This window comes from Esox lucius, chromosome 22 (genome assembly GCF_011004845.1).
Source record: "Esox lucius isolate fEsoLuc1 chromosome 22, fEsoLuc1.pri, whole genome shotgun sequence".
Taxonomy (NCBI): domain Eukaryota; kingdom Metazoa; phylum Chordata; class Actinopteri; order Esociformes; family Esocidae; genus Esox; species Esox lucius.
In genome coordinates this window covers 18,345,433-18,370,224 of record NC_047590.1, presented here as the reverse complement: position 1 = coordinate 18,370,224, position 24,792 = coordinate 18,345,433, and the positions used below count along the sequence as shown (strand labels likewise).

General features: G+C 41.7%; 2 protein-coding genes across 12 annotated transcripts in view; both read left to right on the top strand.

The window, feature by feature from the left end:
- Positions 1 to 2,915, top strand: part of itsn1 (intersectin 1 (SH3 domain protein)) — a 50,878-nt gene extending 47,963 nt beyond the window's left edge. For all 10 annotated transcript variants that reach the window (XM_034289880.1, XM_034289879.1, XM_034289881.1 and 7 more), the window contains one exon: positions 206 to 2,915. In XM_034289880.1, coding sequence (XP_034145771.1) covers positions 206 to 354 — 149 coding nt within the window. In that variant the 3' untranslated portion in view covers positions 355 to 2,915. The remainder of the gene's footprint in view (positions 1 to 205) is intronic.
- Positions 2,916 to 8,901: 5,986 nt separating this feature from the next.
- On the top strand, positions 8,902 to 24,377 carry pknox1.2 (pbx/knotted 1 homeobox 1.2). 2 transcript variants are annotated; one of them, XM_010886021.4, is made up of 11 exons: positions 8,902 to 8,976; positions 9,849 to 9,952; positions 14,050 to 14,189; positions 14,385 to 14,556; positions 14,899 to 15,072; positions 15,210 to 15,327; positions 16,798 to 16,895; positions 16,990 to 17,124; positions 18,594 to 18,670; positions 22,946 to 23,118; positions 23,910 to 24,377. In XM_010886021.4, the coding sequence occupies exons 2-11, from the start codon at positions 9,902 to 9,904 to the stop codon at positions 24,083 to 24,085; spliced, it is 1,314 nt and encodes a 437-aa protein (XP_010884323.1). In that variant the 5' UTR covers positions 8,902 to 8,976; positions 9,849 to 9,901; the 3' UTR covers positions 24,086 to 24,377. The 2 variants fall into 2 exon arrangements, with proteins under 2 accessions (XP_010884323.1, XP_010884322.1); XM_010886020.4 differs by having other exon boundaries at positions 15,210 to 15,357.
- The last annotated feature ends 415 nt before the right edge of the window (positions 24,378 to 24,792 follow it).

The window sequence follows — 24,792 nt, the reverse complement described above, 5'->3', positions numbered from 1 at the left end:
CACACACACACACACACACACACGCGCGCTACGGATGTGCCCAAGCTTGTACCTGGACACACAAGCAGCCTTTTCTTTCCTACGTTCCTTTGATTCGTGTGCATTCATGCGATATTGCACCATGTATTGTATTTCAGTGGTGAGTGTCCTACAAGCTGCTGAATCCTCCTTTATGCTTATTCTCCCTCTCCGATTGCGCGTGCAGATTTCCTGGGCAGAACCGAGATCCGTCTGGCGGACATTAAGAAGGACCAGGGCTCCAAAGGCCCCATTACCAAGAGGCTGCTCCTCCACGAGGTGCCCACTGGAGAGATCGTGGTACGACTGGACCTGCAGCTCTTCGAGGAGCCCTAGGAGCCGGCCCGCAGCCTAACCCAACACCCATGCTGTACGCGCCGCGACGCCCCACCCCAAGCCCCGTTACCCCTGCGCCTAAGCCTCACCAAGTTCTAGTGACAATCCCCCCCAGTGACCCAGCCCCACACTCCTGTGTGCGTTTGTGCGGGCGTGAGTGGGCACGTATGACTGCGTGTGAATGTCTGCAAAAGCTACCGAGGGTCTTAATAGGTGATTGGTCTTTTCTCTATGATTTCTGTCAGTATGAATGGCGTATGTTTGAAATCATGATTTTACTATAATCCGGTTGACGCGAGTTACGAAACATTCCACTGCTATTCAGCGATCGCAAAGACTGTCGTATGACGCCATGGAGCTATGAGACATACAGCACACTTTAGAGAAAGGTTGGAAACGGCGTGTGGGATCGTTGCCAGTGCACCCTAAATCTAAGAGGTCCCACTCCAAGCAGTAGCACCGGAGTTGTGTTCATTAGTCAACCGGGCACCAAAAACGGATGAAAACAGGGAGAGACCACCTGGATTTGTCCAATGTGACGTTCTAATATTCCATTGCAAAACGTTTTTAAAACACTTGCCGTCACATGCCCTAATGAACATCACCCAGATGACCACAGTGTTGTTGGTATAGATAGTAAGCTCTGATTTAACCTCGCTGTTGACGCTATTACAGGCTGAACAAATACGAAAGCCGTGTCTTATAATACATATTTCTCTTAGCTGGAAATTAATTGTGTTTTTGAAATACAAAGGTACAGAGAGTTACAGTACGTACAGTACCTGAATGTGAGAAGGAGATATACTTGGAGATAGAGGCTCAGTCATTTGGTTAAAAACTTTGGAAAATGGCATGTGTAAAGGAAAGTTAATTATATACTACAGTATGCAATGAATTAATTTTAAAGTTAGTATTACCTTTGTAGATTCCACATATTTAGTGTTTCAGATTCTACCCTCAAATGAAAGACGTGAACGAAGTGTATTTGAGACATTTCAGAAGTAGGCCTGCTATTGGACTGCTTCTGTGGTACCATCACGTGTTTAATTCAACATATGTGGCTAACATATGTTGACATGCTTACTTTTGCTGCCACATAAGTGTCGACTCCTCACCGGTTAATGGTGAAACATACTCCGTTTTAAGCTTTTATTCACATGTGGCAAATTGAAGAACAGGTCTCCTGTTGTCTAAATTATTAGGAACTGTATATGAGAGTGTAACTCAAGTAATTGACTATTGTCAATGATGTCAGCAACATTTTGGTCATTGGTCTGAGTGATTGTCGTTTTTAACACATTCATATCTTCGTGTTTTGTATGTATATTTTATAGTTGTTTTTTTATTGCTTTTTTTGTACGGCAAAAGAGTACTATTTAATATAGAGTGCTATATTTATTATGGAATTGACATGACTAATGTGTTGGAAAGCCCTTTGTGTTTTGTTTTTTTTGCAAACTTAATTTAGGTATTCCCTAAGGTCTGGCTTCATTGTGAGTTCATCTTTTGGCTGGTTGCCGTGGCTGTAACTGTTTGTAAAAAGGAGGTCTTTCAGGTTAATTCAGTTTGGGTCTCACAAATGTATTGATTTCCTTTGCAAGCAGACAGGGTCATTTAGCATGTTGTGTGGCACTGTTCAGTAGAGAAAATTGTATAAAATATTTATACAAATGAAGGTTGAAAAAATCCAGACCTAAGGGACATTTCAGCCTAGTTAGGTGCAGAATATGATTACTCAGAGATTTGAGACAATTTGAATTATTCATATTGTCTTTATTATTTACGATGGCCCTCCCATTCTATTGGGTTCTACATCTGAAGAGAGATGTACAGGGATGTCCAAGGCAGCACAGACAACAGACTTTGTGACTACAGTTAGTACTGTAAAGTCTGTCCATAGTAGTTAAACACATTGGAGGTGTGAGATCTTGGTGTAATGTTAGTTTAATATATGCTGTTACCAGATATGTGTAGATAACAATAATATAATATTAGTCAAAACCCAGTGCCCCATTTTAGTGAGAGTGGTCAAGGGGAAGAGCTTTTGCAGAGTTCCTTATCATTTTTGTGTTTAGGAGGGTGTGGGTGTGTCTGTGTGTCTGTGTGTGGGTGTGTCTGTGTGTGGGTGTGTCTGTGTGTGGGTGTGTCTGTGTGTGGGTGTGTCTGTGTGGGTGGGTGTGGGTGTGTGTGTGACGTCAATTTACTTTTCACGAGTGGTTCGATATGTGCTGGGTCTCTGTTCAAGTTGGAGGACTTAGCTGAAGGCTTGTCATTTCCCTAGTGTGTCAACTTCTTTACCTCTACCCTCGTTCCCAGTTGTCCACAGTAGTGCTATTTTACTGTTCACTCTAAAACCAGTGAAGCTCTTCAATATTTTTAATGAGCAAAGTCGTACCAGATAAATTACAGTATGTGAATATGTTGAAATATTTGAAAGGAGTATAAGTAATATATTACAACTACCGTAGAAGAATAATGATGTTGATGACAATGTATTGTTATCAATATATGAGATGTGTATTGTCTTAAATGTTGAAAATAAAATTGAATTGGACCAAGTACTTCAATGTATATTTAATTTATGCTATTCTTCTGCATGTATGACTTCTTGTGGTGATACTTCACATCTTAATTTACAGGATTGGTATTTACAGCAACAACCTGGGGAATAGTTAGTTATGAAAGGCGATGAATGAGCCAAATCTGGGAGATATTCAGTAACAATGTTGGTATGATTTAGAAATTTGGCCATGATACCACAGGGTTAACGAACACCCGTAGTCCTAGGGTCAGCGCCATTGGACATTGTGGAGGGCATTGAGCTGAAGCCCTGCCTCTCCCATGGTAAGTCCAGGCCAGACGTCCTGCCACACAGACTTCCCCCTGATGTCAGCACCAATGTTCAATCAGGGCCAGTTCTGGGCATAAGCAATCGCTAGGGTGCCTCAGACCGATGGGGGAAATGGGCCCCAAATCAAATTTTAGAGCTGGCATTGACCAGAACCTACAACACTTAGCTTTAATGGAACAGGACCAACAGGCACCTGGTAGTTGATCTTAAAATGGCTCTGAAAGAGTATGTTATACACATGTTTGTTATGCAAGAAGAACTACTTCGGGAGTTGGTTTTGCATGTCTCACTGCCACCGATCAATGGAGATTACAGAAGGAACACTTCTTGACATAAGGGTGAATACTGTCCAACCTAACCAAGCAAATTCAAGTCACTCAGAAACGTTGGCTTTGGTGGAAATTTGAATGTCTATGTATTGATTTGTGTAGAAACATACATTTCATGTAAAAATTAGATGTGGCTTCTCATTCAAAGTAGTTGTGTAAACAAATATAACTTTGCTTTTTTGTACTTGGTACGTTAATTACCAATAGTGATTACTTGTACTGTGTAAATCAATCTGATTTGATTTCTTCTAAGGCTGTTTCAGTCCAATTTGCATCTAAAACTCCATCTTCACTGATGAATGACTTAATAATTTCAGCCAATATCATGGATTAGGTATGGGTCAACATATATGTCTGTAATAACTAGTGAAAACCTCAGTGGTAGTGTTTTGTTTGTTAACCTGCATTATGTTAACGTTGTTATTTGATATTGCACTGGGGTACACACACTCACATTTTAATACCCCCCCCATGAGAGATTGACCAATTTGGGGATTAGTGGATTAGGTCAGACGACAGATCTTCGTACTATACTTATTCCTATTGCTCTGTGCATGAAATGGGTATAAATTGGCCTGAAGAAAAGTGTCTCCTGAGACGTAAATGAGAAAAGATCTGGAGTGACACTTGTCAGCTATTTCCCCTCTTGACCCAAACCAACAGTCAACATTAAACACAGCACTTCAGCTCTTAAACACAGCACTTCAGGTCTTAAACACAGCACTTCAGGTCTTAAACACAGTTCTTCAGGTCTTAAACACAGCACTTCAGGTCTTAAACACAGCTCTTCAGGTCTTAAACACAGCACTTCAGGTCTTAAACACAGCACTTCAGGTCTTAAAAACAGCAATTCAGGTCTTAAACACAGCACTTCAGGTCTTAAAAACAGCACTTCAGGTCTTAAACACAGCACTTCAGGTCTTAAACACAGCACTTCAGGTCTTAAACACAGCACTTCAGGTCTTAAACACAGCACTTCAGGTCTTAAAAACAGCACTTCAGGTCTTAAACACAGCACTTCAGGTCTTAAAAACAGCACACAGAAATAAAAAGAAACTTTATTTCCTTACCCAGTCATTAATCTGAGATATGGAGCCTTTTGAGGAGAGGCAGCAGCTTTCAGCAAGAAATCTAAAAAAACACCACACATGAGAACACCGATTAGTAAATTCTTCCTAGTGATCTCCCTAGTTTTTAATTGTGAGGCAATTCTAGACAGTTAAGCTCGACTGATATATCTATGTCAATATTAAACAATGATACATTGCATTTGAGGATTCCTCTTAAATGTTGAGGAAGACAGTTTGTTGTCAGTCTGTATAAATAGTAAGTAAGGACCATATTGTCATTTTGGGGATGATAATGGTTTTACTGTAAAATCACAATGTTAAAATAAATATTTCTACGGTATCATGCAAAGGGAAATTCATGAAATTGTCATGTCATGCCAAAATATCCTGATTGAGGAATCATATGAAAATATTTGGACACAATTTTCATAATTTTGGCTCTGTACGCCACCCCAATGGATTTGAAATGAAACAACCAAGATGGAATTGAAGTGCAGACTTTCAGCTTTAATTCAAGAGGTTGAACAAAAATAATTGGACAAATGAACACAATCATAAATAAAATGTTAATTTACTTAGTCGATAATCCTTTGCAGACAATTACTACTTGAAGTCTGGAATGCATGGACCAAATCCTGGGTTTCCTCCTTCGTGGGTCTTCTGCCTTAAGTCTTGTCTTCAGCAATTGAAATGCATGCCTGATCAGATTGAGATCAGTTGATTGACTTGGCCATTGCAGAATATTCCACTTCTTTACCTTAAAAAACTCCTTTTGCAGTATGTTTTGGGTCATTGTCCATCTGTAAAGTGGAGTGCCATCCAATCAACTTCTCTGAATCTGAGCAGACAATATATTCCTATACACATAAGAATTAATCTGGCTGCTTCTGTCTTCTGTCACATCATCAATAAACACTAGTTACCCAGTGCCATTGGAAGCCATTCATGCCCATGTCATCACACTGCCTCCACCGTGTTTTACAGATGATGTGGTATGCTTCAGATCATGAGCCATTCCAAGCCTTCATCATTCTGGTACAGGTTGATCTTAGTTTCATCTGTCCAAAGAATGCTGTTTCATATCTGGGATGGCTTTTTTAAATGTTTTTAGGCAAAGTCCAAACTGACTTTTCTATTCTTGAGGTTTCTTAATGGTTTGCACCTTGTGGGGAACCCTCTGTTTTTGCTTTGGATAATGATATGCCTACCTCCTGAAGTGTTCTTCACTTGGCTGGATGCTGTGAAGGGGTTTTTATTTACCATGGAAAGGATCGTATGATCATCCACCACTGTTGTCTTCCACAGACATCCAGGCCTTTTTGTGTTGCCTGTCCATGAAACAGCTTTTGAGCCAATTGTTCAATTACTTTATGTCCCTTTGGAAAAGAGGGATCAACATATTAAAGAGCTGTAAACCTCTCCTCCAACTTGGATGTGAATACCCTCAAATTAAAGCTGAGAGACTGCACTTCGAGCCAATCTTCCTAAAGCCCATTTTATTTAACTGTAACTTGAATAGATTTTGGTAAACAGACAAAATAAAAACATGTGTCAGTGTCAATTTTTTCCAGACCTAGCTGCATTTTTGTCCCTGGCTCCTCTCTTATATGAAAGGAAAAGATCCAACCAGCAATTGAGATAGTCAAGTTGTTACAGGAAGACAGATTTGCAGTCTCCAGTAAAAGATAGACCTTTTCATGTAGCTCCTTCTGCCAAGTCTTCAAATATCCCCCAGAAAACGTCTGCATCCATTTCTTGCGTCAATCCCTTTTGTGTCGCCAAAGCAGCAGTGTCAGACATTGTTGTCTGTACAAGGTCACAGCAAATGGGCTTTGCTGCTTCTGTTTTGAATTCAGCCACCAAAGTCACCAGCACTGCTGTACCTGCTGCTGACCCTGTCAGACCCACTAAATATACACCCAGGAAAAAAACGATTTGTGGGATCTGAGTTCAGATTTCCAGACTTTATGCAAATATAGCTGAGGACTGACCTAGCACGGGATTTTGCATAGGTGGTTATGAAATGCTTTCCGCACAGTTAAAAGAACAGATAACTTAGTTCCACAATTGAAGTTCCATTGTATGCTTTTGCGGTCTTTTGGACAAGGTGAAATTTGAACTGTTCGATAGCAACGGATTGCACACTATTTTTCATACAGAGACGCAAACAAAAAAATGTAATGTGGAGGCAGGTGGCCGAGATAGTTATATATAATTATATATAATGCTATTGTTATCTAGCTAATTACATTAGCTGACTAGCTACCTTATTCTAGCTAGCTGTTTTTTTAGTTTTTTTGCTGTTTTTTTTTTGCTTACTACCTAGTTATAATCAAACCTTCATACAAACCTTGATACACAACTTAACTACTGATATGATGCTAGCACGCCCACAAACACGCCCACATGCGATGCACTCTGGGCGATGCTTTGGCATGGGCTATCCAAAATGTCGCGAACAGTGTGAACGTGCCATAGCCACAGCTAAATCTGCTCCAGTTGATGTTTCTGTTGGCCCTGAGGTTATTCCTGCAGAAAATGCTGCTGCACCCCACGGTACCTTAGCTGAAACTCTTATCACCCAACGAGCATTACTTTTTGCAGCGCTAGAAATCGCATGTCTCGAAAAGCCCTACCATCGCAGAAATTGCCCCACTAGTGGCTATCTCACACATTATACACATCACATTTTAAACCTTTCTACATAGTTATCCTCTACAAAATGTATTTGTATTTGCCCTCAGTCTGATTTTTTTATTTGTTGGGTCAATAAGAAGTGTAATATTACAAAATGTGTCATTATACATACAGTAAGGACAGGATGTTCTTTTAAGGTTAACGCACAGTAAAAGGTCTGTACAAATATACAATTATTTCAAAGTTAGTAAAGGGGTCTGTGCATTGAAAAGTGCATGGAACCACATCAGGTATAGTTTGAACTGTTTTGAAAAAGGACTCCATGGGCCTTCAAGAACAACTTAGAGTAAGCAACATTTCACCCAAATCAGAATCTAGGTCAAACTATCCCTTTAAACACATTCATTATAGGTAATATATGCAAGACTGGGCTTCCAGTGTCACATCAATAACCTGCTGAAATTTGATTTTGAAACAAACACATGGATTGATGTCTCAGCATTGTCTCAATAGGGCACTGTTTAGGCCACAGCCTGGGCACCCTGACTGGTCTGCAGCTAGGAGGGCCCCTCTACACATTAGGGCTCTATATACTTACTACCCCTTTCCCCCCCGGTCCAACACCACTGGTTACATGCCTCCTAGAGTTAGCAGCATGTAGTCAATCAATATCCACTATTGGTGAATGGAGGACACCTGAGCTGAAATTTTAAAACTTACTTTGTGGCTTTAGAAAACTTTGAGTACATCAAGCATCCTACATGTGTACCCATTTTTCCCTTGGTGTGAGTTGGATTTTAGTGGCAGATTGGATTATTCTGATAATTTTGACAAATCCTATTTAAAAAGGATATGAATGGTTTTCTTCTCATCTCCAGCTCAACTTGACCCTGTAAAGAGGCTTTTCCTGGACAACATCTGCAAATACTCCACCAAGAGCAAGTAATTGCATTGAAGAGTCAGTTTTCATTAATGTCCATCAGCAAACTTAGGTGCATTCTTTCCTGTCCAAACCCCTGTCCTTCAGTTACCATGCTTAGCAACTGAGCTCCTCTTTATTTACCATGAGTATGACAGGGCTCTGTTGGAGGAGGTGGGCAAACTACAGCGGTTGTATGGTGGAAGTTACCTGTCTCAGTTCCCCGAGTTCTAGTTAACTGGTGAGTCAATGTTTCTATAAGTATCAATCATTTGTTTGATAAGGTTTGATTGTACTTTTAGGTTGTATTACATTTAAAAAAAAAAATCTCCAGGCAGATATTTGACTATTCTTTTTATTTCTGTGATGAAAATTAAAAGCAAAGTTAGGAACATTAGGAGCATAAATTCTACAGTAAACTGTCTCAAAACTGTCTCTTTTCTTTGCAGAGTCCAAGTGAGAATATTGGTCCTCAAAATGATCTTCACTCCGGAATTGAAATTATCATAAGAGATACTTTTTATACTTTATTAGGGGTTTTATTTATAATAAATGTGTAGGCCTATTTAATCACACGCATCATTATTAATCTATATTGTATACAAAATCCAAATTATTTATCATAATTTAAGCATAAGGGGCAGGGAATCGGCCGCTAGGGGCGGGACTAGTCAGGTTCAGGATTGCCTCTCCTCCTACATGTTGAATATTAATTAGAAAAAATACTCTGCGTGCCTATACGGAGTGACGACACACGAAAACTGCGGGCCCCGATTGCAGCAGCCCCTTGTCACTGTGACGAAGATTGGCACTAAGGTAAGCTGTCACTCAAATTCCTCTTTTTTTCGTCGCCCATCAATCTAACAATCGACGCAACATACTCGAATGCAATGGCTCGCCATGGGATGAGCGAATGTGCACTTTGTGGGAAATGAACAGTGAGGCAAAAGGCTGATCACACAAAAAGGCGAGCTGTTGGGGCGAGAAAAAAAGATGTCCGCTTATTTGGAAAAGGCGCATTGGAAAGGGGGATTGAGAAGGCCTACCTTATGTAGAATTATGTACAGACGAGTGGACATTCGAATGGCATTAGTAGAGATACTTATTGATCGATATATAAAACGACAATATCGACGTGATGTGTGTTGTTAGCTGTATTCTCCTGACCATTTGAAAACTACCTGAAAATAGGCCTACACGTAGCGTATTTAGACCACTATGTTTACACTTCGAGTGTTGGCTTATTTGGTTGTAATGAAATTGCCAGCAAATTGTATGCACTTTAGTTTGACTTTATTAATGTGAAAACATTTCAACGATTATTTATTTAATATCAACACTCCTAAGGAAGATGAATGTGCATATCGCAGTATCCCGTTCATGATTATGTTTTGGTGATCATGGATTGCACAGCTGCTTTGTAGAACAAGGCTTGATTTCAACAAATCCGTGGCCGGAAGTTGTTGACAACTAATTCCCCGCGCTGCAGCAGTCTAAATTGATGGCCACTGCACTGTCCGCGTTACATTCTGTTTCACACAGACCGTGACGAAACATTTACAAACACGAACATGCATTATCAAGTCCCAGAATGAAAGGCCCATAATACACTTACTGCTTTCTTAGTCGTCTATTTGCATCATGTAAAATAAAAATCGAATTCAACCCATTCCCTTTATGTCTCGTAGTCACACAGGTCTTGGACTGTAATGCACAAGTATTGGCATCTTTGGCATCGACCATGATGGAAGCCCAGTCGGCATCTCTAGATGAGTACCCAGAGGTGGATCAGGTAAGAGATTACAGTGCAGTCTGAAGATGTCACCTATCATAATAATACAAAGTCAATATACCAAATAAATGAGGTGCAGTTTATCATTTAACTCCTAACCAAATATAAAACTAGTAAACTGAAGCTGGAAGCATCGTTTCGGGTATCAGCAGTGGATCAACTGTGCCTCAACCAAGGCAAATTAGATATTTCCCCAGAAAAGCTCCATTTGTACTCCTTAGCCCACTTTCCAAAACATCACAAATAAACAATGAAAAGACAATGCAAGAGGTATCCAGTGTATTTCTCACAATTTTCAATGATGGTCTGTATTTTAAAACACTATTCCAGAACCATCGGTCTGATCCCTATAAAACTTTGTATGTAGAATCTACTTCTTTAATGGGGTTTTATATAAGATCTTTACTGTGCTACAAAAAAAGCAGTAAATGACCAGAAGGTTTGCAGTTAATGTTTTAAGCTTAATGTTTTTTTTAGTTTTTTTTTTATCTAGTTTTGCAGTGCCTGAGATATTCCCTTTTGAAACTTTCTTGATGATCTTTTGCAAATCAGTTTGCATTGAGTCTCCTCATACATGCTTTTGATGAAAAGCTAAACCATGTAGTAGGTAATACTTTTCTGGTGTTGTTTATTAAAGGAACAGGAGGAAGAGAAAAGTCATGTTATTGTTTAAATTCAGTCCTGTTAATGTTTGAGGTAAGACTCAACACAGATCTCCTTTTAACCCTATATTCTCCAGCTGTCTAGCAAAAAAATAATTCTGCCCAGTTATTTCCCATACAACAGCACCACCTAAAGGCCAAACAAAAGCACACTTCAGAGTTTTGCTAGATTTTCACAGTACCGCAGCATCCATCCAATATCTCCCAATATGTCCAACATTATAGTACATAAAAACATGGCCTTTATAGTGCCATCATGTGGCCGATCTCAACTTGCTTCTGCACATGGTGTCTTACCAATGTTGTGTTCATCAGGTTTTATTACCATAAATGTTCACACAGTATTATTAAGATATGAACCCTTTTGCAATTATGTTAGCACAGATGAAAACTGATTAAAGCAGCAATAAAACTGGCATTCTTTAGACGAGGTGAGCACCTGCAATTGATGGTTTGATGACAGGGTCAAAATGGCCAGAAACAAATAACTTTCTTCTGAAACTCGTCAGTCTATTCTTGTTCTGAGAAATAAAGGCTATTCCATGTGAGAAATTGCCAAGAAACTGATGGTCTTGTACAACGATATGTACTACTCCCTTCACTGAACAGTAAAAACTGGCTTTAACCAGAATAGACAGAGGAGTGGAAGTCCCCATTACACAACTGAGCAAGAGGACAAATACATTAGTGTCTCGTTTGAGGAACATATGCCTCACAGGTCCTCTATTGGCAACTTCATTAAATCGTACCTGCAAAACACCAGTCTCACCGTCAACAGTGAAGTGGCGACTCCAGAATGCTGGTCTTCTAGGCAGAGTTGCAAAGACAAAGCCAAATCTCAGACTGGCCAATAAAAGGAAAATATTAAGATAGGTGAAAGAACACAGACACTGGACAGAGTAAGATTGGAAAAAAAGTGTTATGGACAGACTAAGTTTGAGGTGTTGAGATCACAAAAACGAACATTGGTTAGACGCAGACCAAATTCAAAGATGCTGGAGGAGTGCTTGACGCCATCTGTCAAGCGTGGTGGAGGCAATTTCATGGTCTAGGGTTGCTTTGGTGGTGGTGTAGTGGGAGATTTGTACAGCGTAAAAGGGATCTTGAAGAAGGAAGGCAATCATTTCATTTTGCAACGCCTTGCCATTCCCTCTGGACGCCGCTTGATTGGAGCCAATTTCCTCCTAAAACAGGACAATGACCCACAGCTCCAAACTATGCAATAGTTATTTAGGGAGGAAACAGTCAGCTGGTATTCTGTCTATAATGGAGTGACCAGCACAGTCACCGGCTCTCAGCCCTATTGAGCTGTTGTGGGAGCAGCTTGTCTATATGGTATGTCACAAGTGCCCTCAAACTTGTGGGAGGAGCTTCAGGAAGCATGGGGTGAAATCTCTTCAGATTACCTCAACAAACTGACAACTAGAATGCCAAAGGAATGTAAGACTGTAAAAGCCAAGGACACAATTATTATTTCAATAAAAAAATCATTGTTTATAACCTTGTCATTGACTGCATTTCCTATTTACTTTGCTGTATTTTCTGTTCAAATTCATTTAATGTATGTTTTCATGGAAAACACAGAAAGTTCAAGTGACCCCCATCTTTTGAACTGTAGTGTAGGTAGTTGTTAGACTCCACCCACATTAACAATGTTTTTTGATGTAGTCTTAAAAATACAGCATTTTTAGAACCTTGTCCATAGATGCTACATGCGAAGTAATGTACAAATCAGTCATTTTGTTCCAGATGTGTCAGGATTTACCTGTTTTTAAATTAAAATTGGCTGACTTTCCCATGCGAGGAAGAATTATGATTTGCATTAGCTAACTCACTACATACTGTAGTTCACTAGCTCCACACCTCGCAAGGTTTCTGAACAATGAGATTTGAGTCTTATAGAAATATTTGATTATGTTGATTATTTAACACTCTGTGACCATCAACATGAGACACGTGACTACAATTTGAATTGTAGGTGATATAAACCCTGCAAGTGAGGAAAGTTGTTCATTTGTCCCCTCAAGCTAAATCAAGGGCAGAGGGAGCAACTTTTGTAAACTTAAGATGACAATCAAAACTTTTATTCCCCTGAGGGAAAATGGCTAGGGCAAGTGTTTGGGGTCTGTATACTTTGCAAATGGGTCCAACCCTGGAGGCAAATTTGTGTGGGGATGGACCTATGTACCAAATGTTTCAGCTACATGTTGGGTGTGAGCTTTTGAAAATTTCCCAGCATATTGCCATGTGGCCAATTATCATGGCATTACATGGGTTGGTGTTGACCATTACCATTTGCAATTCTGCCGAGATTCCCCTTTCTACACATTTCTACAAGAATTTACGCTTCTTTTGCGGAAACCGATGAGGAATAGCCAGCACTAACAAGTATGCTATGATACGCTGCTTAAATCCTAATTACTAACCGTCATAAAAGTGTTTCTGTCCCCTGTTCCTAATTACACTGATTTGCTGTGAATATGTGTTCCAAATTCTCAGTGAACTTCAGGCACCCTCACGCTGTTATTAGCACACATGGATGAGACAAGTTGGGGGCTGACTAAGCACAGATATACAAGATCTGACCCAAGTGTATTTTTAACATGTTGCCTTTCAATCAAAGCCATTGTTGAGCCATCACATGGCAATCACAAGGGCGAGGACAGAGGCATATCGCATAGAAACAGAGGGATTGAGTTAGAACATGTTGTTCAAAAACTAACAGCCAGACTGAACTAATACGTGTATTAGGCACAGGCAATGTTTTCTTTTTTTACTTCCAAATCAATGTTTTCAGGCATTTCGATGCTTCATATGACAGGAAAGTAGAGAGAGAGTTTTTGTAGGAAAAGCTGTGGGATGGATTCAGAAGGCTGCATAAGTACATGTGTATTGGCAGCAGCTAATTAGACCCTTAAACCACCCTAAGCCATGTGCGTGCAATTTTAATACATAAAACATGTTATTTAGCCAACCTTCTATCAAAAGTGACTTGCAGTAATGAGTGCATCCATTTTTTGTGTGTGGATGAACCCGAGAATCAAGCCCTTTTCCTGGACCTGCAACCCCCTGTTTTCCCCAACTGAGCTACAGAATAGCACTTTATAAACCAAAGGATGTCAGACCTAGTGATAATGAAACTTGACTGCAAGACTGTTCATTGTGCGCGGTATCTGGCCAAGGCTGTTGGAATTGCCTGCTGAATTGAAACAGTGTTATGAGTGGAGAGAGACCGGTCTCCCTCTCATCTCCCTTGGGCCAGTGGGTGTACTCCTCACCCCGCTACATCCCTGAGGGGAGTCATCTACCAACCTCAAACACGCCGACTGACTAGCTGTACTGTTTGTCCCTCTCTTACTCCCCCTGCCCACCACCCATCTCCAATTCGGTTCCTCGTTTCATCCGTCGCTGTCCTCCTCACTTCCCTGGGTGAAGGTCTTGGTGCAGATGCGGGTGGGAGCGCAGGCGGACGCAGAGAGCGATCCGGAGCAGAGCCTGACGGAGGGGGGAGCAGGCAGTCCCTCGGCCCCACAACCCCAGACGCCCATGGACACGGACAAGCAGGCCATCTACAGGTGAGCGGGTCCTGCCAGCTCCACTTCGACGTCCTGCTCCATCCCGCCATGTCTCGTCACTCTGTTACCAGCTTTTCTTTCCTGGTTCTTTGTTTTCCCTCATGACTTTGGATTTGCGAGGATCAACCCTAGTTTGTGTATTTCAACGACTATGTCTATTGTAGTATTAAGTGTGTGTGTGTGTGTGTCTCCTAGGCACCCTCTATTTCCGCTGCTAGCCTTGCTCTTTGAGAAGTGTGAGCAGTCGACTCAGAGCTCAGATTGCGTCAGCTCTGCCAGCTTCAACGTAGACATTGAGAACTTTGTCCGCAGCCAGAAGAAAGAGGGCAAGGGCTTCTTCTGCGATGACCCGGACGTTGACAACCTGGTAAGCCGCTCTGCAATACCAGGGGCTTGTTCATTTGGTCACACACAGACCACATTTTTCTGTTTTGCAACAGAAAGTTAAAATTAGTCTTTCTGTAGTTTTTCTTGTTTCAGTTTTTTTTCACCCAGCTTTAAATATTCACTGTTCCTTTAATGCCAAAGATAAGACTTTTCTTTTGAGTGGGATATACAAGAAAAGGGACTGACCTGGGAACCCATGTGGAATGACCTCATTTATTAGGCTTCTTTAGAGTCAGAGATACAAACCTTGCTTCTTCCGTCGCTGTCCTGGGCAAAGGTAACAATCTTAGCTGTACTTTGACACCTGACATTTTGACCCCAGATGGTGAAGGCCATCCAGGTGCTTCGCATCCATCTGCTGGAGCTGGAGAAGGTTAGCGACCTGTGCAAGGACTTCTGTAGCCGCTACATTGCCTGCCTTCGCACAAAGATGAACAGCGAGACCCTGCTTAGTGCAGGAGATACTGATAGCCCATGTTCCCCAGTCCAGATTCAGGTACACACCCTCACACAAATGCTATACACTCACACACACGATATACACCCACATCCTAGTAATGATGTATTCTAGACAAAGACATCACATGGATGCTGTTAGGCTGATTCCCTCTGTGTGAATGCCCCTCCTCACAGACTTCCAGCCCTCTCACAGGAACCCTCAGCCCCCAGGGCCTTGTGATGTCTGCCTCCGCCCTGCAGCAGGGCAACGTTACCTTGACGACAGTCAATTCAGCTGGCCAGGTGGTAGCAGGTATGTCTCCCTGGCATACCACCTCTACAGGTACCACCCCCCGCCTGCCTTACTGCCAGTCTGTTGGCCCAGTTACTAGCAATACTGTACTGTGCTGTAACAGCACAGCGAAAACGCTTTACTGCAGATGATGGAGAAAGACAATTCTTACTGGACAAAGAGTGGTCGTCGCCTCCCATTTCTTTTGTCCATTTTCTTCAGTATAGGCCTCTTTGGAGAGTTGATTTGAGAGTTGATTATTATTCAAATTACAAGGACACAATGCCCTAAAGAGGAACTACTTGTGTAACAAAATGTCAGTATAAGAACCAAAGGCTTGCAAAGCATGCTGGTTATTTTTATTCTTAAGGGCTCCCCCTACCGTACTCCTGAACACAGTGGCGTACTGTGACTATTGGAGCTAGGCCCTCAGTTGCGGAAAAAGATCTGACGTCATACATTTAGAGAACTTGGATGCCTGTGAAGACTTCTTTCTTTGCAGACCTATATTGAAACAATTCTTTCATGACAGAGTCAACCATTCCTATACCACGCCTCGACAGCGGCTCACCAATGCAGAAAAAAATACAGTTGTGTCACAGAAACATTTGCCAAAACAGTCACTGAAATAGGTGCCGAATAAATGAAACCACACAACTACTCACATGGTTTCAAGACCACGGACAGTAAATGCTGTCAATTCTCCTGTCCTTCTTTTTGAAATGGTTCATAAAACTTCACTTTTGATTAAGTTATTTTTCGCTTGAGATCAAAGCCAGGGCTGATAATTGGGACATCGTCATCGTTACTGACACTGCAAAATGCTAGCCAGGCAGCTATGCTCAAGCGTGACAAAACAAGATAAGGCTTGCTGTTGTCTCTGAATTAGTGACGTTTACTTAGGCCTTGAAGCGTCATATAATTGTCCCACTTATTACAAGCCAATTTGTGATTGGTTTATTCTACTGTCATTCCAAAATGCTGCTGTTATTGAAGTCAATGACGTTGGCTGGTGCCTTCTATTCAAAGCCTGTGGACCTAGCCAATGAACGTTGAGAAAATTTCTGATTGGATATTTTTCTTTCTTGGATATTAACCCTTTTTTTTCCAACATAAATGAAAACATTTAATAGGAAGGTCATTACAATTAAGAGAAAAAGGATTAAATTAATGAAAACAAAATTCCCAGTAATAATAGATAACAATATATACATTTGTATCTATCCTTAGGCCCTCTCTGAGGGTGTAGAGGGCCCTGACAGTTCCACACTGCTTTAACAAGCCTTTTCACTGGAGTGGTAAAAAGACAAAGTGCAGTTTTCTAAAGTATCATACTAAAAATACTTTTCCAAAGTGTCACTGTAGCTGGTGTAATACACAACACGGCATCCTCTAAAGTTTAAATGCACTTTTCAAATAGATGTAACAGAAATACCTTCCATATCTAACAGAGTAGAGTTAACTTGTGTATTTGTGGGCATGTTTGAACAGGGGGTACAGTGTACCAGCCAATCACGGTAGTCACCCCTCAGGGACAGGTGGTGGGACAGGCTATCTCACCACAGACAATACGCATCAACAACACACAGGTGAGGAATACACACACACACACACACGAGCATTGTCCCGGTCGTCAAGAAAACATCTGTTCTGTGAATTGACTGTGCTTGTGGGTATGTATAGCTCCAGGTGCAGCTGAACCAGGATCTGAGCAATTTCTTCACCCAGGAGGACAGCTCATCCAAAAGCAACAAGAGGGGCGTCCTTCCCAAATCAGCCACCAACATCATGCGCACCTGGCTGTTCCAGCATATAGGGGTGAGTGGACACACATTGGCTGGGAGGCAGTGTGTCTGAGTTGGGAGCATCAGCACTGGACCACAGGCCTTGTTTATGTCATCCATTGCATTTCACTGGGCTTGTGGACGTTTTGATTGGAGTGAAAGGTTTCAGGAAAGACAAACATCAGAGTGACTTCTGTATTAACCCAAATGTTAAGGATGATGATGAGTAAGTAAAATATTCTGAAAATACAGGGAACACGATCTGCTTAGCCAGGTTATGTATGTGTTTTGTGGCAAAGTAATTGTTCTCACAATAAATACTAAACATAAAGGTAATAAAAACTCAACATAAAATTGCTAAAAGAACCATGGTTTATTGGTCTTAAAAGGAATTCAGGTTAGCTTTGTAGAAATTGCAAATGAAGGGCCAAGACTTCCTGATGACGCCCATCACGATGGCTCGTCCCATGATTGCTCGGAGCGGCTGCATTAAAAGAGATAGACGTGTCAAGCCCTCATATGACTGGCCCATGGTCTGCTGGCTAAATGCTAATCAGAGGTTAATCAGTGGACAGCTCATAGGCCCACCGGCAGAAAGGATCCAGGCTGGTAGCTCACAGAAACTCTTTGTTCCCTGTGGCTGTACATGTGTTTGTGCCTGTGTGTGTGACTGTGTCTGTGTATGCCTATGTGTTTAAGACATAGATGGAGTCTCAATCTTGTGGTTTTTAGACGTGGTTTTGGTCTGGGTCTCCAGGGTCTTGGTCTGGGTCTTAAATGTAATTTTCTCACATTGTGCTGTATGAGAACCAATCGGGGACTCACAAATATTGTGGCCTACAAAATAATAATTTTCTTCTTTATAGTAATCTTCTTCAAATTGCTTTATGTTTGGGAGACTTTGGACTGTCGTGGGTCTGGGTCTTGTTTTTCTCTTGTTTTCAAACTGGTCTTGACCTGCTGGGTCCTGATCTGGTTCTCCAGGGTTTGTGTCGTGGGTCTGGTTCTCCAGGGCTTGGATCTTGGTCTGGGTCTCCAGGGCATGGATCTTGGTCTGGGTCTCCAGGGTTTGGGTCTGGGTCTCCAGGGCTTGGGTCTGGGTCTCCAGGGCTTGGGTCTTGGTCTGGGTCTCCAGGGCTTGGGTCTTGGTCTGGGTCTCCAGGGCTTGGGTCTGGGTCTCCAGGGTTTGGGTCTTGGTCTGGGTCTCCAGGGCTTGGGTCTTGGTCTGGGTCTCCAGGGCTTGGGTCTTGGTCTGGGTCTCCAGGGCTTGGGTCTGGGTCTCCAGTGTGGTCTCTGGTTTAACATACAGTTTAATTACAGCCTGGTGTATGAAAATCCTAAGAGTGTGAGAACAGTTCAGTCATGTTTTTAAGGCTTAACAGTGTTTACATTGTTTACAACCACTGGAGATAAATCCTTATATTTTGGATGCAGAGGAGTAAAACAATTAAACAAAGCTCATATCTGTCTCTTTCTGTCTCTCAATGTCTCCCTCTATCTCAGCATCCCTATCCCACGGAAGATGAAAAGAAACAGCTTGCCATACAGACCAACCTGACCCTGCTGCAGGTCAACAACTGGTGAGGCCATGCAATTATCCCAAAATGTACATACAGTGAGGGGAAAAAGTATTTGATCCCCAGGTTTATTTGAACAGTAAGAGACAGAATAAAATGTTTTAAAAAAGTCAAACATTTTATAAATTAATTTGTATTTTAATGAGAGAAAAAAATATTTCATCACCTCTCAATCAGAAAGATTTCTGTCTCCCAGGGGTCTTTTATACAGGTAACGAGCTGAGATTAGGAGCACACTCTTAAAGGGAGTCCTCCTAATCTCAGCTTGTTACCTGTATAAAAGACACCTGTCCACAGAAGCTATCGATAAATCAGATTCCAAACTCTCCACCATGGCCAAGACCAAAGAGCTGTCCAAGGATGTCAGGGACAAGATTGTAGACATACACAAGGCTGGAATGGGCTATAAGACCATCGCCAAGCAGCTTGGTGAGAAGGTGGCAACAGTTGGTGCAATTATTAGCAAATGGAAGAAACATAAAAGAACTGTCAATCTCCCTCAGTCTGGGGCTCCATGTATGATCTCACCTCTTGGAGTTGCAATGATCATGAGAACAGTGAGGAATCATCCCAGAACTAAACGGGAGGATCTTGTCAATGATCTCAATGCAGCTGGGACCATAGTCACCAAGAAAACAATTGGTAACACACTACGCCGTGAAGGACAGAAATCCTGCAGTGTCCACAAGGTCCCCCTGCTCAAGAAAGCACATGTACTGGCCCGTCTGAAGTTTGCCAATGAACATCTGAATGATTCAGAGACCAAAATCGAGCTCTTTGGCATCAACTCAACTCGCCGTGTTTGGATGAGGAGGAATGGTGCCTATGACCCCAAGAACACCACCCCCACCGTCAAACATGGAGGTGGAAACACTGCATCAAAGGGACGATGGACGGGGCCATGTACCGTTAAATCTTGGGTGAGAACCTCCTTCCCTCAGCCAGGGCATTGAAAATGGGTTGTGGATGGGAAATCCAGCATGACAATGACCCAAACCCACAGCCAAGGCAACAAAGGAGTGTGGCACATGGCACCAGAATGCACTATGGGAAGAAGGCAAGCCGGCGGAGGCAGTGTGATGCTTTGGGTAATGTTCTGCTGGGAAACCTTGGGTCCTGCCATTCATGTGGATGTTATTTAGACACATACCACCTACCTAAGCATTGTTGCAGATCATGGCAACAGTATTCCCTGATGGCATTGCTCTCTTTCAGCAGGACAATGTGCCCTGCCACAAAGCAAAGATGGTTATGGAATGGTTTAAGGAACACAACAAAAAGTTACCGGATACGATTAGAATATAACATTTTAATATTAAATGTTAATTGTACAATTGTTGTGACATCAGTTAAGGGTTAGAAGACAAACCTTTTGTAATGACACCCATGCATTATTTATTACCATGTTTTGTTAATATAAACGTACTAAGTGCAATTTAAGTTCATATTTTAACTAGGGAGGAGGCTAATTTGCCTTTTGAGCTATGGGGTTTGTTTTTAAACTGTAAATAATTTGTGAGTGAGAGAATCGCACAGATAAGAATTCTGAATGATTGCTGAATTAAACACTCACCTAAAGGATTATTAGGAACACCTGTTCAATTTCTCATTAATGCAATTATCTAATCAACCAATCACATGGCAGTTGCTTCAATTCATTTGACAGTTGAAGACTGGAAGAATGTTGCCTGGTCTGATGAGTCTCGATTTCTGTTGAGACATTCAGATGGTAGAGTCAGAATTTGTCGTAAACAGAATGAGAACATGGATCCATCATACCTTGTTACCACTGTGCAGGCTGGTGGTGGTGTAATGGTGTGGGGGATGTTTTCTTGGCACACTTTAGGCCCCTTAGTGCCAATTGGGCATTGTTTAAATGCCACAGCCTACCTGAGCATTGTTTCTGACCATGTCCATCCCTTTATGAACACCATGTACCCATCCTCTGATGGCTACTTCCAGCAGGATAATGCACCATGTCACAAAGCTCGAATCCTTTCAAATTGGTTTCTTGAACATGACAATGAGTTCACTGTACTGAAATGGCCCCCACAGTCACCAGATCTCAACCCAATAGAGCACCTTTGGGATGTGGTGGAACGGGAGCTTCGTGCCCTGGATGTGCATCCCACAAATCTCCATCAACTGCAAGATGCTATCCTATCAATATGGGCCAACATTTCTAAAGAATGCTTTCAGCAACTTGTTGAATCAATGCCACATAGAATTAAGGCAGTTCTGAAGGCGAAAGGGGGTCAAACAGTATTAGTATGGTGTTCCTACTAATCCTTTAGGTGAGTGTATTTTGGCTATAATGGGATTTGAAACTCACTTCTGGGTTTTCCTGTCACAAATAACAAATATCAAAACTGAAAAACTGACACAAAACTATGAAGAGATCAGCACACCACTAGTATAAATATACTTAGCAAAGAAAGGTGATTCTTATACATATATATGTGTTAAAAACACACTTAACCCATCGGGTCTAAATGAACGAAATATATTAAAGATCAAAATCTTTACTGTTCACTGTGTTATTCGTTTAGAACAAAATGATGTAACAATGCTCAGTGGAAACCAAAATCACAAACCGATTGAGGGCTGGATTCAAACTCTTAAGTAAACAATTGAAATCACAGGCTTTTCCAACTTGTGTTTCATCACGGCAACTCATAAAGTGACTCAGTAGTGTGTATGGCCCCCAGGTGCCTGTATGCACTGTCGGCAATGTATCGGCATGCTCCTGATGACTTATGGTGTCCTGGGTGATCTCCTCCCAGACCTGGATCAGGGCATCAGTGAGCTCCTGGACGGTCTGTGGTTCTACTTGGCAGCGTCGGATGCACCGATACATACTGTGAAGAGAACAGGGTGCCAATGGCAAACCTGCCAAAGCTGGTGTTCTCTGGCGAATGCCAATCAAGCTGCACAGTGCTGTGCTGTGCGCAAGGGTCCCACTAGAGCATGTTGGACCCTCATGCCACCCTCATGGAGTCGGTTCCTGACAGTTTGGTCAGAAACAGACACACCAGTAGCCCGCTAGAGGTCATTTTGTAGGGCTCTGGCAGTGCTCCTCTCCTGGTACCTCCTCCATGCTCTTGAGACTACTGGGAGACACAGCAAACCTTATTGCAATGGCACGTATAAATGTGCCATCCTGGTGGCGCCGGACTGCCTCTGCAACCTGAATGGGCTGCAGGTACTGCCTCATGCTATGAGTAGTGACAAGGACACTAGCAAAATGCAAAACTAGAGAAGAATCAGTCAGGAAGGATGAGGAGAGAACAGTTGTCTGTGGCCACCACCTGCAAAACAATTCCCTTTTTGGGGGTTGTCTTGTTGTTGCCTCTCCAGTGCACCTGTTGTCACTTTCATTTGCACCAAACCAGGTGACGTTGACACAATCACTTATGCTTCCTAACTGGACAGATTGATATCCCTTAAGTTTAATTGACTTTGTGTTATGCTGTGATGTTTACATGTTCCTTTACATTTTTGAGCAGTGTACTTTGACATTTCTAAAGCCAGGAGGCTGCGGTTTTGTATTTTCTGGAATCCAAGTTTTCTTATTGATGCAGAGATGATCAGTAGCCGCTAATTCAGATTCCAAACTCAGGTTGCTTTGATATTGTGCATATGATTAAGTGTGTCTACTGTCCTCTCTCGAAACTCCCAGCGGGTTCAGGATTTATCATGCCACTTTCTAAAGAGGCAGCCAGAATACCTGTTTGATGTTTGTGCATTTCTTGCTAAGCTGTTAGCAATGATGCTAATGGAAAGAGTTGTTGTGATTAAGGGCTACCCCCTAAGATGAAGGTTCTCAATTACATATCAACTACAAAGTAGTCTATGCTCACCTCTAAAAAAGCTGAAGAATGCTCTCCTATTTTCATCAATGCAGTGGTAATTTGTTTGGCCGGCTCTAAAATCTTGTCTGCTACAGAACCACAGTTATTTTTGCTAAAATAAATGGTAACCATACACAAAATCTGTATAAAACAATTGTTGTGTAAAACGCTCTTGTTTGTGTTATGGCATGGTTGGATATACTACAAATGTGTAGCCTTCCTAATATATTAGAATGTTTGTTTCTGAATTTTTATTATAGTTGTTGGAAAGTATTTGATGTGTAGAAATACGCTGGATCATCATGTTGATGTAGAACGTGATGTATATGTTTAGCTTTGAGAAAGAGGTTTTTGTTAGGGATGGGTTGGGCAGCGGTGAAAGCTCTTCCTCTGTGCTCACAGCCTCTCTAAAATGTACCCTCTCCAGGTTTATTAATGCAAGGAGGCGGATCCTACAGCCCATGATGGACAGCAGTGCGTCAGACACGACCAAGAGCAGAAAGAGGACTCCCCAGAGCCGGCCCACCCAGCGTTTTTGGCCCATGGCCAACAACATGGACTCTGCGGATGTAGGGCAAGAGGTTGCCATGGATAACGATGGTAAATGACAATGCCTAGGAATATGTAATGTAGGAAAAGTCTGCAAACTACCTTTTGTGGTGTATTAAACCGAACTTGAAGAATGACAGGGGAAACTTGGAGATTTTTTATTTTTTTTAACCCCTGGCCTTACGACAGTGATGGAAAGATTGTCAGTTAGTTGCTTTCACATCTTACTTAATTACTTTGTACCCTTTTTTTACCTGGTAAGTTGACTGCGAAATAAAGTTATAGCAATGACCCAGAACAATATGAGTTAATCAGGCTTGCTCAGGGACAGAATTACTTCTTTTTTTTACCTCGCCACCTCAGGGTTAATTTAGCCATCTTTTTGTCAATGGTCAGGAGCTCAATCCGCTAGGCTACCTGCCACCCCCAAACCACTACATGTCAGTTGACTTGTCTAGACACCATGGTCACCTGAAGTCTGCTACCTGAAAAGTCCCAGCGTGCAACCAATCGTTGGCTTGGAAGATAAAATAAAGGAGATGACTGATTCTAGCCTATTGAAACCAATATAGTGGTGCATCCCTCTCCCCAAACAACCAGTTGCACAACTGAGCCTAATTCCTATCAAAATTGGTGTAAATTATGTCTGAGACTGGATGAGTTCCATTTCAGACATTGTTAGACCACTTTGAGTGTTATTAGAATGCCGTTTCAATGTGATAATATGCGCATGTTACCATTTGTGTCCATTAACAAATATCCGAGGTCAAGGAAATACACTTTCCAATTACTCATTACGAAAAGTGGATGTGGCGTGATCTGTCCCCTCCCTCTGACCTCAGTTACCATGGTTACGATGGGCATGAGCGTAGACGAGCTGCAGACGTTGACATCAGACAGTGCAACGCTGGCCATGCAGCAGGTGATGATGGGAGGACACAGCGAGGAGGAGGAAGGCGAGAGCGAGGAGGAAGAGGAGGATGAAGACGAGGAGGATGAAATGGCTGGATTGGAGTGATGTTCCACTACAGAGGGACTTGATGTCAGAATCTTGCATGCCTGTATTTGACTAGATGTATTACTCAACACTCATCAGTGTCTAAGACTACCCACACTGGACCTTTAAGGTCCAACTAGAAACAGAGAAAAAAGTGCTATTTTTATATGCAAACTGTTTGGAATGAAGGCTTTTTTTTCTTCTTTGGTTTTGGCTTTTTTTGCGTAGTGTTTTTATTTTGTTTAGTTCTTTTTTTAAAGAATATTTATGTATGAACATTACATTTCCAATATGGCTGACCTACTTTTTAAGGTCTGTTGGATTTCTCTACTAATAAAATGTTCAAGAATGATTTTTCCCATTGTTTTTATTTTTTTCAGAGGTTCCAGTGCACATATACTGCTACAGCTTTACACACTTAACAATAAGGGAGGAAAAACATTGAGTTCACGTATATCTATCGTATGCTGCCCCCTGGCTGGGAAAGTGGAAGTCCTAGTTACTAGGACCTAGTAGTTAAAGTGTAGTGGTAGAATATTATTTCCACAAAAAGGAGATAGACAATAAGGATGTTTGGCTTGGTGGGATTTGACATGCGATCCAGATACCTACAATATGTCCACATCTTTGTAATTACAATACCGTTAATTGGAGCTGAAACTGGATAATTGAAACCCCCTGCAATATGGGACTTGTAGATTTGGTAATTGAAATGCATTTATATTTTT

Coding starts and splice junctions, on each gene's coding strand:
- pknox1.2 (XM_010886020.4), top strand. CDS start 9,902: ATGATGGAAGCCCAGTCGGCATCTCTAGATGAGTACCCAGAGGTGGAT. Junction 14,557..14,898: donor ACCCGGACGTTGACAACCTG/GTAAGCCGCTCT, acceptor TTTTGACCCCAG/ATGGTGAAGGCCATCCAGGT. Junction 23,119..23,909: donor GGTTGCCATGGATAACGATG/GTAAATGACAAT, acceptor CTCTGACCTCAG/TTACCATGGTTACGATGGGC.